This window comes from Crocodylus siamensis, chromosome 2 (genome assembly GCF_052110815.1).
Source record: "Crocodylus siamensis isolate JL-2025a chromosome 2, ASM5211081v1, whole genome shotgun sequence".
Classification (NCBI taxonomy): Eukaryota; Metazoa; Chordata; order Crocodylia; family Crocodylidae; genus Crocodylus; species Crocodylus siamensis.
In genome coordinates this window covers 196,855,730-196,868,836 of record NC_143396.1, presented here as the reverse complement: position 1 = coordinate 196,868,836, position 13,107 = coordinate 196,855,730, and the positions used below count along the sequence as shown (strand labels likewise).

Sequence of the window (13,107 nt, the reverse complement as noted above, 5' to 3'; positions counted from 1 at the left end):
CACAATGTAGCTGAGAACCTGTAGTATGACTTTTCCTTATAAACCATTCAGTTATTTTACCCAGGAGATATAGTGTTTTGACAGTAGCTGGCTAAGATGTACCAGAGGGAAAAAGTAGGAAATAGTTTCCTGTTGACAAAAATACCTGTTATGGAAGAATGGCAAAAATTTGGCTTTGTGCATTTAAAAGATTTTAAACTGAGATTCTGAGTCTTGAAGTAGGCAAGCTTATTAGGCATTGCTCTGTTAATTTTTCTGAACAATTCCTTTCTTAGCTTTGTCAGAAGTATTAGGCAGTCATTTGCATCATATTCAGCCTTTACTACTAAAAATAAAAACCTGGTCCTCTAAACTGTTATATAAATATACTGTCATTGAAGGATCTAGTCTCTTCTTAATGGAGAAGATAGGAGATGCATATATGGATGTAGAAAAGACATAGACTCAACCCCTTTTAAAAATGTCAAAGTATAAAGTACACTGTAGTTCACAAGAACCACTTCTATGTGCCTGGGTCACTAGGGTATGTGCCCTCATCAGGTTCAATAAACACATGAAGAAGAAGAACTAAACAACTTTTATTGTAGAGCAGCAGGCAAGCCTCTGCAGACTAGGGCTGTGTGAAACAGTACCGTTCCGCTTTGACTTCCATTTCAACGTTTTGATAGAACAGTGTTTCGTTTCAAGTTTCGTTTTGTTTTGAAAGCACAGTTCAGTTTTGTTTTATTGAGACTGTTTTGCTGTTTCAATGCTGTTCTGCCATTTCACCCATAGGTTATAATGGGGAATCATAAAATGTGGCAGGCAGGCAGATCATGGGCTCACCGCACCCTTGGGAGGGCTGCAGGGGCTGCGGGCCCCCGATCTGCCTGCTAGATGACAAGCTGGCACTGAGTGCAGCCTGCACCCAGCGCCAGGAAGATCAGTGCTGCCGCTGGCCCCAGGTGGCCTCCTGCCACCTGTCTCCTGTCATCCAGCAGGCAGATCAGGGACCCGCACCCCATAGCCCTCCCAGGGGTGCGGGCAGGCTCCTGATCTGTGCATGGGATTATAGGAGGCGGGTGCTTCCATCTGGGGCCAGCAGCACCATCTGTCTTCCCGTTGCTGGTCCCAGCTGGCAACACCCACCTCCTCTCATCTGGCAGGCAGAGCAGGGGCTTGTAAAATGGAGGTGAGAAGCCTTGGGATAGGGGTCCAACAACTTGATACCTGGGCTTGGAGTGGGGTCAGAGAAATGCAGGTAGTAATCACCAGTCCTAATAATATGCTCCCTTCCCCAAAGGTGTACACTTCCAGAGGACAATTCCAGGGCATTTGGACTTGCCTGAGGTGCAATGTATCTTCAGCGCTCCTCCATAGGCCACGCAGTTCCAGGCCATTTGACTCTGAGACAAGGGATCCAACTCCCACAATCTGGACCATGATTGTGATGTGCAGTATAAATACAGAGTTTGTGAGGTAGCTGGAGAATGACAAAATGCAGCCTTTTCACACTTCCATGTAGGTTGCAAGCACTGCCTGAGTCTCCCCATCTCTGAGCGTGCATCAGAAAGACACTGAAACTGCTCTCTCAAAACCAGTACAGATATTGCTGTCAGTTGTACTGTTATTGCTTTGAGGCTATGGGGCTATCTCCAAACAACAGTATAAGAATTAACGTTTCTGATATTTGTAGGATCTTGCAAATTCAAATAGCTGTCAGGTTTGCTATGTCATGTAGGCCTGGCAGGAAATACACATGCCTGAACACTAGTTCAAGGCATTTCCCATCATTTCTAGATGCACCAGACATACAAGGGACATAGTTTGTTTAGCATTTGGAAAGATGAATATTTTTCTGAGGGTTTAGTGGAATACAGCTGGTAAAATGCAGTGATGTGCTGTGCACTGTTGAACAAGGGGCATTGATAAACTCTGTGCAGCAGTGGTGTGGGTGTTCCAAGTTAGGAAGATGAGGCTGGTCCTTAGCTCTCCTGTTTAAACACACTCTAACCAAGGAGAGAGGTTATCTCACAGGGCAAGAGGACTTCAAACTGGAAGATGTTTATAACCTCAGCTGTGTTATGCAGAGCTCTTTGGATAACTTTGCATATATACCTTGTCCAGACAAACATAACTGAGTACAGAGAAGTGTATCTGGGGCAGAGGGTGGGGTATAATGTTGAGCACTGGAGAGCAAGGGTAGGGGGCAGAGTCTTACAGCACACTCATCGCACTCTGGCTGCAGCAGCACGAGCTGCTGCTGTAGCTGTAGAAGGGGGTCTCTGCACACTGGCTGCAGCAACCCCTATAAACTGGGCTTCCCAGGGACTGCCATTCTGGCACCCATCTAAACTGGTGCCCCACTTTCTCACACCTAGTCACGCTTCTGTGAGTACATGAGATTGTAGCAGCCTCTCTCATTTGAAAAATGGAAGGGGGGAGATTGAAAAGGTTTTGAGACAGGTTGGATGTATCCTGGGAATATTTTAAAATACTTGACACTCCATTCAATCTGTTTGCCCATCAAAAGGAACTTTTACGAGCCCCAGGGATGAGCCATCTCTGGATATAACCATATGCAGCGATACAGATGAACCGCATTACAGGAAGGATAATCATTTCCAACCTCCCCAGAGTGTGATGATGAAGTTCTAACAAGAGGCTTCTCAGTCACACTCTGTGCCCACATGCTGTTCAGAACTGGACTGGATCAGCTCCGCAGTTTTTATATCTAAAATAAGCTACACCGGGGTCAGTGAAAGTTTGTTGACTTGAACCCACTGAGAATTTAGCCCTCTGATACAAATTGACTTCTTGTTCCCCCTATTCTCTGCTTTCCTCCACCACCCAGTTAAATTTATGTTGGCTATTTTATTGAAATACTTTAACAGGGAGGGCCTTGCTATTCTTGTGGGAAAGCTTGTGGGTATTAGAGCAGTGAAGTTCCAGGGTAGCTGTATTTTAAAATTATAAAAAGGTTACAAGCATAACAAGTCTTTTGTAGTGGTTTATAGTGTTAATAGCAATAAGTTGTTCTGAGAATACTCCTGAATCTTAACAAACTTACAAAGGCAAAGTGTGTGACAAATATGAAGAAGGGACAAAAGTAATGCTGTTCCATTATATATGCCATGCCCTAGATGGATACTGAAGGCAGGTCATGGGATAGTATGGCCAAACTTAGGGCATGGACACCAATTATCCTTTCCATTGGGCCATCAATCCACCTAGGAAGGGAAGAAGCAGCTATATCTGTCATACCCATTTATACCACTCCCACTTTTGCTCAACTGTTACACACAGTTCCTGAGAGAGCCTTGCAAGCATACCTTGCCCTGATCTCCAGAATCCAGTCATGACTTCTCTAATATGCTCTGTCTTTAAAAGACATCCTATGCAGCTGATAGGAATGATGTGTTCCAGTCTGGTGTCCTGAGCATTCTGACAAAGGGAGCATCAGAGCATAATTACTGCCTCACTGGGTCAGACCAGTGGTCCACCAAGCCCAGTGTCCTGTCTCTGACAGTGGCAGGAGTGGACACTTTAGAGCAGAGGTCAAGAATATACAGCCCACAATATACAGGCCAGATCCAGACAAGGAGCTGGAAGGACTTGCTCATGCCCTCACCAGGGCTGTATAGTGAGGAGCTGCTCTGAGGCTGGCCCATGCCACCACTGCTTCCCCTTACCTTGCACTATCCTCCCTAAGGTTGTGGCATGGACACAGCTTTCAGCTGCACCTGTGCCATAGTGGAGAGGTGGGTGGGGGGAGGGGTGGTGGCAGGAGCATGGGTACAACTTTCAGCTGCCTGTCCCCAGCCCATCTCCCCACCCACTGGAAGTTGCGCTTGTACCCCACTCAGGAAGCAGGGAACTGAGAGAAGTGGCAGGAGTGCAGGTGCAGCTTCCGGCTCTCTGGCCCCAGTGCACATGCAGGAGAGACCTCCTGCCACTGACACATCAGCCAAACTACCTGGCCTACATTAGACCAGAGACAGGATGTCCCAGGCCATGACTGGTAAAGCTTGCTGGCCACTGCTTTAGCAGGAGAGTATTGCAATGGGTATATCTGGAGTAGTGATTCTCAAGGAGGGTGCTGTGGCATGTGAGGAAATAAGCAGATAAGTGCAGACTCAGGCTGTCCCTGCATAGCTGCTCCTCCACCCCCACTGCCCAGTCTCTTTGCAAGGAGGTAAGCACTATAATAAGTTAGTCTTTGAAATGGGGCACCAATAAATTCATAAAAGTTATGGAAGGGTGTGTTGAGTCTAATGAGGAGTGTCTTGAGTTTACAGAGGTTTTCAGCTACTCACCCAGAAAGCTCTATCCCCTATTCATTGCCCACCCTGGCATCCAACATCATTGGTTCAGAGATACCAGAGGCTACACCTCTGCCTGTTCATCCATGACTTTGTCCAGTCAGTGCTTGACTTCCCAGGTTGGTTACTTGAAGCATGCTCTCTATTGATCTCTACGCTGATGGCTAGGATTACTAATCAGTAATTGTTTCCATCCTCCTTGTCAGGAAACACGGTGCCAGCCGTTTTTGCCATCCCAGCAGCAAACCGACCTGGGTTCACAGGCTATTTTATCCCAACCCCACCCACAGCCTACAGAAACCAAGCATGGATGCCCTACGCTGGGGAGAATGAATTACCAGGGCAGTGGGCTGACTCAGTAAGTACCTTTGTTTTTTTCTGTAGTTGAATCGGAGGTGGAGTGGGAGATCAGTGTATGGGATTATTAAGAGTGACATGGGAGTGGGAGAAAGAGGCAAAATATCTTTCTTTACTAATTTGTCTTACTGGTAAGAAGCAGGACATTTCCTTGTGAATGACTTACACACTTTTCTATTTCTGAATAAAGCCCAGTTAACCCTGCATGTAAATAGATAAAAGGTGCTTAAAATAAGAATGGAGTGACTGTTCAGTGAAAGTAAAACAAGTTGATTTATTAGTGTCTGTATGTGTATGCTAAGATTGTTACAGGGTTAAACCATGCCCTAGAGGAGGAGTGTCAAAGATATGTGGGCACTAGGTTTCAACCAACATGTCACATGCAGCGTGCAGGGCCCAGGACATGTGCTGCATGCGCCTTGCTGCACATGGCACCCACACAGAGCCAGTCTAGGAACAACTGCAAGCTCCTCCTCTCCATGCTGGATCCAGTGCTCTCAACACTTGCTCCAACTGGTCAAGGATGTGAGCTGCATATGGGCATTTGCTCCAGCTGGGCCAGGACATGAGCTGCACATGGTAGCCACTCTGGGTTCAGTGTTGTGTGTAGCTTGCATTCTGGATCGGCTGGAGTGGGCACCAGAACTAGAATGCAGGGCAGGTGGACCATGCCCCCTGTCTGCCCATGGAACTGGCTCTGCACTGTTCATTTAGCCCATGGACTGGTTGTGAACCAGTTATCTGTCCCTTGGGGCCAGATGAGTTTGATACCCCTTCCCATATGTGTACAAACTGACTGTCATATTTAGTGTGATGGTCCACAAACTGGGTAATTTAACAGCTTTGTAGTGAGTAGGACCCAGCTGTATCCCAGAATAATATAACTCAGCCCTGAAGTTGAATGTCAGTTTTTTATTACATTTGAAGCCATTGAAACCTTTGTCAGATGCCCTTTTTTTTAAAGAAACACTTCAGGGAAAAGAGTCTTTTTTGCTGACATTGAAGACTTTCCCACTATCCCTTAAAGTAACCTTTTTAAAATGCTGCTTGTTTGCATTTGGTTCAGTCCTGCCATTAATGCTGAAATCAACACATAGGGACGTGGCTTCTGTATTTTGTTGTGCATCAGCAGTCTTGTTTAGTGATTTGCAGTTGCAAGGTCAGTTAGTTGGCCCTCTGAAACTCTGCAAGAGAAGATTAGGATTCACAAGTGTTGGTGGGGTTGTCGTTTCGTTGCCAAACCTTTCTCCCTGCTATTGATGCCTGAGAAGGAGAGAACACAATTTGACTGTCAGATGCGAAGTTGAGTTTGAAATGCTGTTGGCAGGGAATCAACTTTTTAATGTGTAAACTGAGCATATCTGATGAGAAGTCTCTGATATTCCTCCTTGACAGAATTTTTAGCTACTTTTTTCTGGTGTGAAGACTATAGCCTCTGTTATGAACTGGCTCCTAGAAAGTGAGGCCACTTACAGGGTAGAGGAAAGAGGAGGAGGAGGAAAAAATGTAAAAAATAAAATACTCACTTTTCCACAAAGAATGTTGCCTCCTCTCAAGTGATTTTTGTGCCTGTTAGCCTCCTGCATTTGAAAAGTGTCACTAGGAAAGAGATCCATGTCTGTATGTTCAAGATCAGACTGCAAAAGTCATGAGACTAGAGAGCCTATTTGCCTTCTAGTTCTTCATAGCTTTTAGATCATGCTTAAGTCATGTTTTTAAGCTTCTCTCTACTACCAGGACTGCTAAAAATTTTATTAAAAAAAATGAAACAAATGAGATTCTCTACTTCCATTTTTCCAAGAGCTAGGCTTTAAGAAAAATGCCAATATGCATAAAATCACAACAGCTGGCACCAACAAATTGTATTTTAAGTTCAATTTACTATGATGCATGAAATACTTGAAGATTTACATTTTCCCTTCTCCACCAAATATATATTTGGTCCTATTATCATTAAGTTGCTTGTTGAATGAAAAAAGTAAAATAGTGGCCTCTAGTGGTTTGTTGTAGATTTTTCCTATGCTGCATAAATTTGCCATGTGATCAGTTAAATAATTATCACCTAACGGGTTTTTTTCTTCTTGACTTCATAATTACCACTTTCATCTAGTACTCAGGCAAGCACTGATACCAATCAGATTTTAAATCTTGTTTAGTAGATGAGTCCTTCAGAACATGAGTAAGACTGAAGGGCAGATTTCCATATGTATTTAGGCACCTGAAGATGCAGGACAGGGGTTCAGTGAGATTTTTTAAAGTGTTTAAAAAGGGCAGGCATCTAAACCCAAATCCAAAAAAACAAGACTCGAGCTGAATTTAGAAATCTACAACTGTCATCATTACAAATCTCCCTTACCTGTCACTGAGCTCTGAAAGTACTTAAAGTCCATGGGCATCTCAGTTTTTAACATGAAAGGTCACTAGGTACCTGCAGTTGTGCTTCTTTTTGTGTCCTGAAGTGCTGACGGCTGAACAGCTTGGCATCTAGCTTATGCTAAGCCCTCTCAGGACTCAGGATGGAGTCATTCCTCCATTAACCCCTCTGAGGTCTAGAACCTGGTATCAGGGCACATGTAATGACAGGAATTCATACGATATGCAGTGGTGGCTGCTGATGTCTTTTAAAGCAGGATTTCTTAACCCGTGGGTTGCAACCCAAAAGTAGGTAACAAGAATATATGAAAGGGTCACGAACAAACTTTAAAAACGGATTCTCCTTTAAAGGAGAAAAATGTGGGAAACTGTGGCTGGAACTCTGCCAGCCTGCAAGGGGCAGCTTGGAGCTCCCCCCCACACCATGATTTTATAACCACCTACAACAGAATGACCTAACCATGAAGTTATAGATCATTCTAACTGGGGAAAGAGATCTCCTGCTCTTGAACCTGTTCCACTCTACAGAAAATAATACGATATTCTTCAGACCACCCCCAGGCTGGGACCTGGGGGTGGGAGGCAGTGGGTAAGGAGAGAGGGGCACTGGGCTGGGACTGGCCATTGATGTTTACAAATGGGTCCCAGCACAAAAAAGGTTGAGAACCACTGTTTGAAAGGAAGGCCAGGGGAGGAGCCAGTATTCCTCTTTTAACTAAAACCTTCCCCCAGGAAGTGGAAGATACAACTTCAATTCCCTCATTGACCTTGGCTAGGGATTTTATAACCACCTACAACAGAATGACCTAACCATGAAATTATAGGTCATTCTAACTGGAGAAAGAGATCTCCTGCTCTTGAACCTGTTCCACTTTACAGAAAATAATTTGGTATTCTTCAGACCAGAGAGAGTGAGTGCAAGAGCACATGGTGAGAGACAAGACTTTCTAGCCCCTGTGGGGAGGACAGTTATCTCTGAGGGAGGTTGTCCTGGGTTCTAGCCCTTGCTCCAAGGTCTGTGATACATGAACAGGCTTTGTAACTGGGAATGGAAATCTGTCTGTCTCCAGCCCAGGAGGGTGCCCTAACCACTACGGAATGGTGCTTCAGGTCAGTGAACTCCTGTTTCCTCCTGTTGGCTTTTAGTCTCCTGAAATGTCTTGGCATTCACTTCATTGATGCAAACCATTAAAAAGAATAATAAATAATGGGCTTGCTTTCATCAAGGCATCCTTCTATGTTCTGCAGTGATGATCACAATTTGATATGTACAGTGTTTCTCCGTACAATGAATGTTTATTGATATGATTGGGCTAGCTGAACTACTGAACCCACCAATCTTTCTGCAGAAACAGTGCATGCAAAAATGTGCGCTAATAAAATAACACTGATCTAGTGGGGCTCTTCTGGGAACTAGAGTACTTACTAGGTGAGCTGAAGATCAAATGTTTTGTGTGATTGTTATCATCTATAGGTTCCACTCCCAGGCTACATAGAAGCTTATCCGCGGCCACGCTACCCACATAACTCTCCTTCAAGACTTCACCGTCAATACAGTCAGCCTGCAAGCATGCACCCCAGTTTGGAACAGGCTCCCTTACCTTCTACTGCAGCTTCTCAGCAGAGCCTAACAGAAAATGACCCTTCTGACACTCCTCTCACCAACATATCTACAGCTGCTTTAGTGAAGGCAATAAGAGAGGAGGTTGCAAAACTGGCCAAGAAACAAACAGATATGTTTGAGTTTCAGGTGTAACCTCATTGTGTGCTATGTTCGTATCACGTAACTTGCAGTAGCCAAGGAAGTAAGTCCTTCAGTTTTCGGTTTAAAGTTTGCTGTGACTTGTGCCAAAGTGATGGCATGTTTCTTTTTCTGAAAAGTCAACTCTGTTGTTATGGAATAGAATGAAACTGAACAGCGGGACTTGAAGATACCCATTCTGTTTGCCAGCTAAGGAGATGCTGCCAGGCAACTGTTTGTTTAATAGTGCTAAGTTCAGTTTATGGTATGCAACTGTTTGTCACTTAGCTCTTGACTGTGGGCTTTCATTACTAGAGATACTACTAAACATACATCTGTGTAATGGCAGAGTTTATTAAAGTATTGGGGCACAGAATTGGAACTGTCTGAAATAACGGCTGCATGTCAAAACTTTCTTTCTTTGATTAAAGAAAACAATACAGTAGTACTGGGTAAACTGAAGGCCATAAAACTTATACAGTAGTGATCAAATTAACAGTCCATTACAAAACACTTGATAAGGAGAGCTGAAGCCAGAGAAACAAGCTCAGTCCTTCTCTACTAGAGGCCACATTCAGACCAAAAGAATATGAGGTGAATAAGTAAGATAAATAATTTACCTTGTAAATAGCCCTAAGTCTCATCATCCTATTCACAGTACAAAAGCCTGAAACAAGAGAAGACTGGGAAGAGAGTTGATTATAGTTTTGGTAATTTGTGGTTACAGTGCTCATTAAAGTTGCTGTAGCATGACAGAGGTGTTTTCAATATTAAAAGAGCCTATACTGTATGGTGGGAAAGAAATTAACAAAGGAAAGGGGTGCTAAAAGCTTCCAGGACCCTACAAATGAAAAATGGTTATTTGAGTTTGCTCTACATTCAAGAGTTTTTCATTCTGAATGCATGTGAAGCCAGTAAATTTGAGAGCCTTGGGTGAGCCTATCCAACCTGGAAGAACAAATATGCCTGCTTTTACAAGGAAACCTCTGTTTCACACAGTGCTTTGTACTCTGTCTTGAACAATGACATTTAGTGAAGTGATGCCAGAAAGTACTAACTGAAGCTATAATTGACTTTGGTTACACTGGAACAATGGATGTGGCAGAGCTAGACATCTCAGTCTCTACAGGAAGCTCTGAATGTAAAGGACCTGCTGATTACATGAAAGTGTAAATAAGTAAACAAGTGTGTGGATTTTAAAAAATACTGTTGTTCTGTGAAAAGGGGGTATTTACTGAACCTATGAGGACTGTGTACCTTGCAAGATAAATGCCATTACCTGTTATGCCGCATATATGAGTCCACCCTCCACAAAAAAAAAAAATCAATCCTCACTGCTGAATGTGACAGTAATTCATCTTTTGCAGTCATACCAAATTGTGGAAGATCAAGAAAAATACTTCAAGTTCCTTCAGTAATGAGTTGGGGACTAAAGTTACTTTATGGGGCTCTGGTGTGTTGGGCATGTTTGATGTCAATTGGAGTTAAAGGTGATGTCCTTCATCCCATTAATTTATTTACTTAGCCTCAATTACATGTGCTATTTTATTTGATCCTTGTGTTTTCCTAATGAGTTTCTTTGGTCTTTATGGAGGTGAAAAAGGGAGCTTGGTTTAGCTTTGTAGCATTTGAGAGGACAAGGAAAAAGAGATTGGAAAGTGGGGAGGGTGATACTGCTGAAGCACAAACTTTTAAAGCAGAGCTATTTTTTCAAAAAAATATTAATAATAAAGCCCATTCCAGCTATTCTGGAATACAGATATGTCTCTTACTCAAGACCTTAAATATTGCAAAACCTTTTGGAATGCTTGTTGCTCTTTAAACAAATGTGAAATTTCATTTTTGTTATTTTAAAAAAAATCAGATATAAATAAAATGTATTTTTGTAATCTCTGTGTAAATATATGCTGTATATTTATAAAAGTGACCAATCTGCTGCAGACAGGAAATTACTATTAAACCGATTGCAAAACTAGAAAAAAGTTAGTAACTTTATGGATGGATATTAGCATTTGAGTCTTGGACTACACAAATAGGCAGCTGGGTAACTCAAATGAATAAAGAACCAAAGAAACTCAGCCTCTCATAACTATGAGTCGATACACTGCTGTCTCAGTTTCCTGTTAGCCAATTAATACAATCTCATTTGTGTAACACAAGGCGTCCAAATGTCTTTTTGTGTTGAATTGTTGTCTGCCTGAAAATGTTGCATTTAAAAATGAATGCTTAAAAACATAGGGTCAGCCTCAGCTTGCCATATACCTGGATAGTTCCTGTCAGCTTCAGTGGGAACAGCATTCACTGGCACTGGAGAGAAGTTGTCTGTTAAGCCTTGTCTACAACAACAGGTTTCATCAATACAGTGTAATTTTTTACGGAAATGTAGTTAAACTAGTGTTTGACATGAAGATGTATTTTTATTTTAAAACATCCATTGCCTTTTGCAATGATTTAAATTAATTTTTAAATCACTCCTTTACTTAACCCAGTGCAGTTTATTGTGTAGACAAGCCATTACATGCAATTGAAGTAAAATCTTAGGTACCAGTCTTGCAGAATTACACACTTGCTTGACTTTAAGCAATTGAGTAGTCCTAATGAATTCACTATACATGGGGTTAAAGTTAAGCATGTTTCTAAGTCTTGTCAAACTGGACCATAAAACATTTAAGAAATTCCATATACACAAGGGCTTTGTGTGTCATTTTAAACAAAATGTAAGATTTTAATTTCAGTCTTAAATTCCTTTTAGAGAGACAGCACTATGATTCCAGAGTTAAATCAACTTATCTTTGCCCCAGACAGCTGGGGAAGACTTGCTAGATGTTTCAAGTTTTTTCTGTGTAGTATTGTATTTGAAATGTGCTACCTGTTGAAAATTCCCCAGTTCATCACTTTAAATACCACTGTGATGTAATTTATTCACAGAGGAATTTTAATCTCTCCATTCATAATGGCTTTTTATCTTGTCTGTAACATGTTTCTCCAGTATGTTTTTTTTTAAAGTTAAAAAATAAGGTAATATGAAGACAAAAAGGACATTCCTGGAAAGAGAAATCATGTTGTAATATTTATGCTGTCTGAGCACAATGCAATGATGAAGTAACAATATAGTGTACAAATAATTTGTAATATAATAAACATTTTGTATGGCTACGGCTGCAATATAGTTTTTCAACCCAAATTTCAAAAAAAGAAAGTCTATCCTATATACAGTTAACACTGATCTCATTATAACTGTGGTGATGCCATCTTTTCTGGGAAGGACCTAGCCTGAAAGTGACTTCTAACATCTGCATTCAAAACTTCTAACATTCTGTAACAGTTATATGTTAACATGAAAATGCCGTTTTAGCTTTCTTTTCTGTACAGAAAATTCTGATGTACTGATCAATGTCCTGTCTTTAGATTTATGAATCATTAGTAAAGTAATCTGCAAATGAAAACAATCACTCAGTAATAGGTGTCTTTAATATATGTGCTTTGCTGTAATTAAGCATAGTAGAACAGTAATTCTAAAGGTATAAGAGGGCAGTATTTGAAACATAGCTTCTTTTTCCCTAGATAAACTAATTATCTAGATTTGGGAGAGGTATTAGTAGTGAGAGTAGAAACAATAACTGGTGTTTGTTTTTTATCATTTTGTGGGAGCACCATAAAAGTGCATGGCATTCATATATCCTCTGCAGAGATGGGAATATACTGTAGCCTAAGCAATTATCATCCTTTATTCAGAATCACTGTGCAAAGGTGAAAAAGAGAAGTGTAGTGTGGTATGGAGAAAGGCAAATGTGAGGAAGAGCTCTAAACTAAGTTAACAGAAAGAACAGAAGTAGCTTTACTGACAAATAAAATAAGCCCTGACCCTTGGTTTTGGGGGCAAGGAGATTATTCTGCTGGTTTTTATTTGGGACGTTAAGATGCTTGATTATTTAGAATGTATGTATGTATATCTCTGTGTGTTTATATATTTTTGGCACAGACATGTAAATGTATGATCTAAATAAGTGCATATCATAGATGTCTGCTGTTCCCAGAAATGTATGGGCACCTGAAATCAGTAACGATAATGCAGATTAACACAAGCGCATTTTGTGTTGCTGACTTTATGCATCCTTGCCACATGCAAGTAGCTTGAGTGCTACATCTAATGATGATTCAGTTGATTAAAGGCCTGACCTCACATTCCTTGTGTGTATAACATTCTCATTGGTTTCCAATGGCCTCAAAACAGTTGGGGAGAGAACATGATCAGGCTAATGACAAGACTAAAACAGATCATGCAGCCTAGGATCTGTGGGTCCCTTCTTGCATGATGACTTCTACCAATTAGAA

At 41.7% G+C, this 13,107-nt stretch overlaps 1 protein-coding gene across 2 annotated transcripts in view; it reads left to right on the top strand.

Annotated features, from left to right (window-relative positions):
* The window catches only part of KIAA1549L (KIAA1549 like), a 288,283-nt gene extending 275,426 nt beyond the window's left edge, over positions 1–12,857 (top strand). For both annotated transcript variants that reach the window (XM_090032777.1, XM_090032776.1), the window contains 2 exons: positions 4,508–4,659; positions 8,506–12,857. In XM_090032777.1, the coding sequence (XP_089888903.1) occupies positions 4,508–4,659; positions 8,506–8,787 (434 nt within the window). In that variant the 3' untranslated portion in view covers positions 8,788–12,857. The remainder of the gene's footprint in view (positions 1–4,507; positions 4,660–8,505) is intronic.
* The last annotated feature ends 250 nt before the right edge of the window (positions 12,858–13,107 follow it).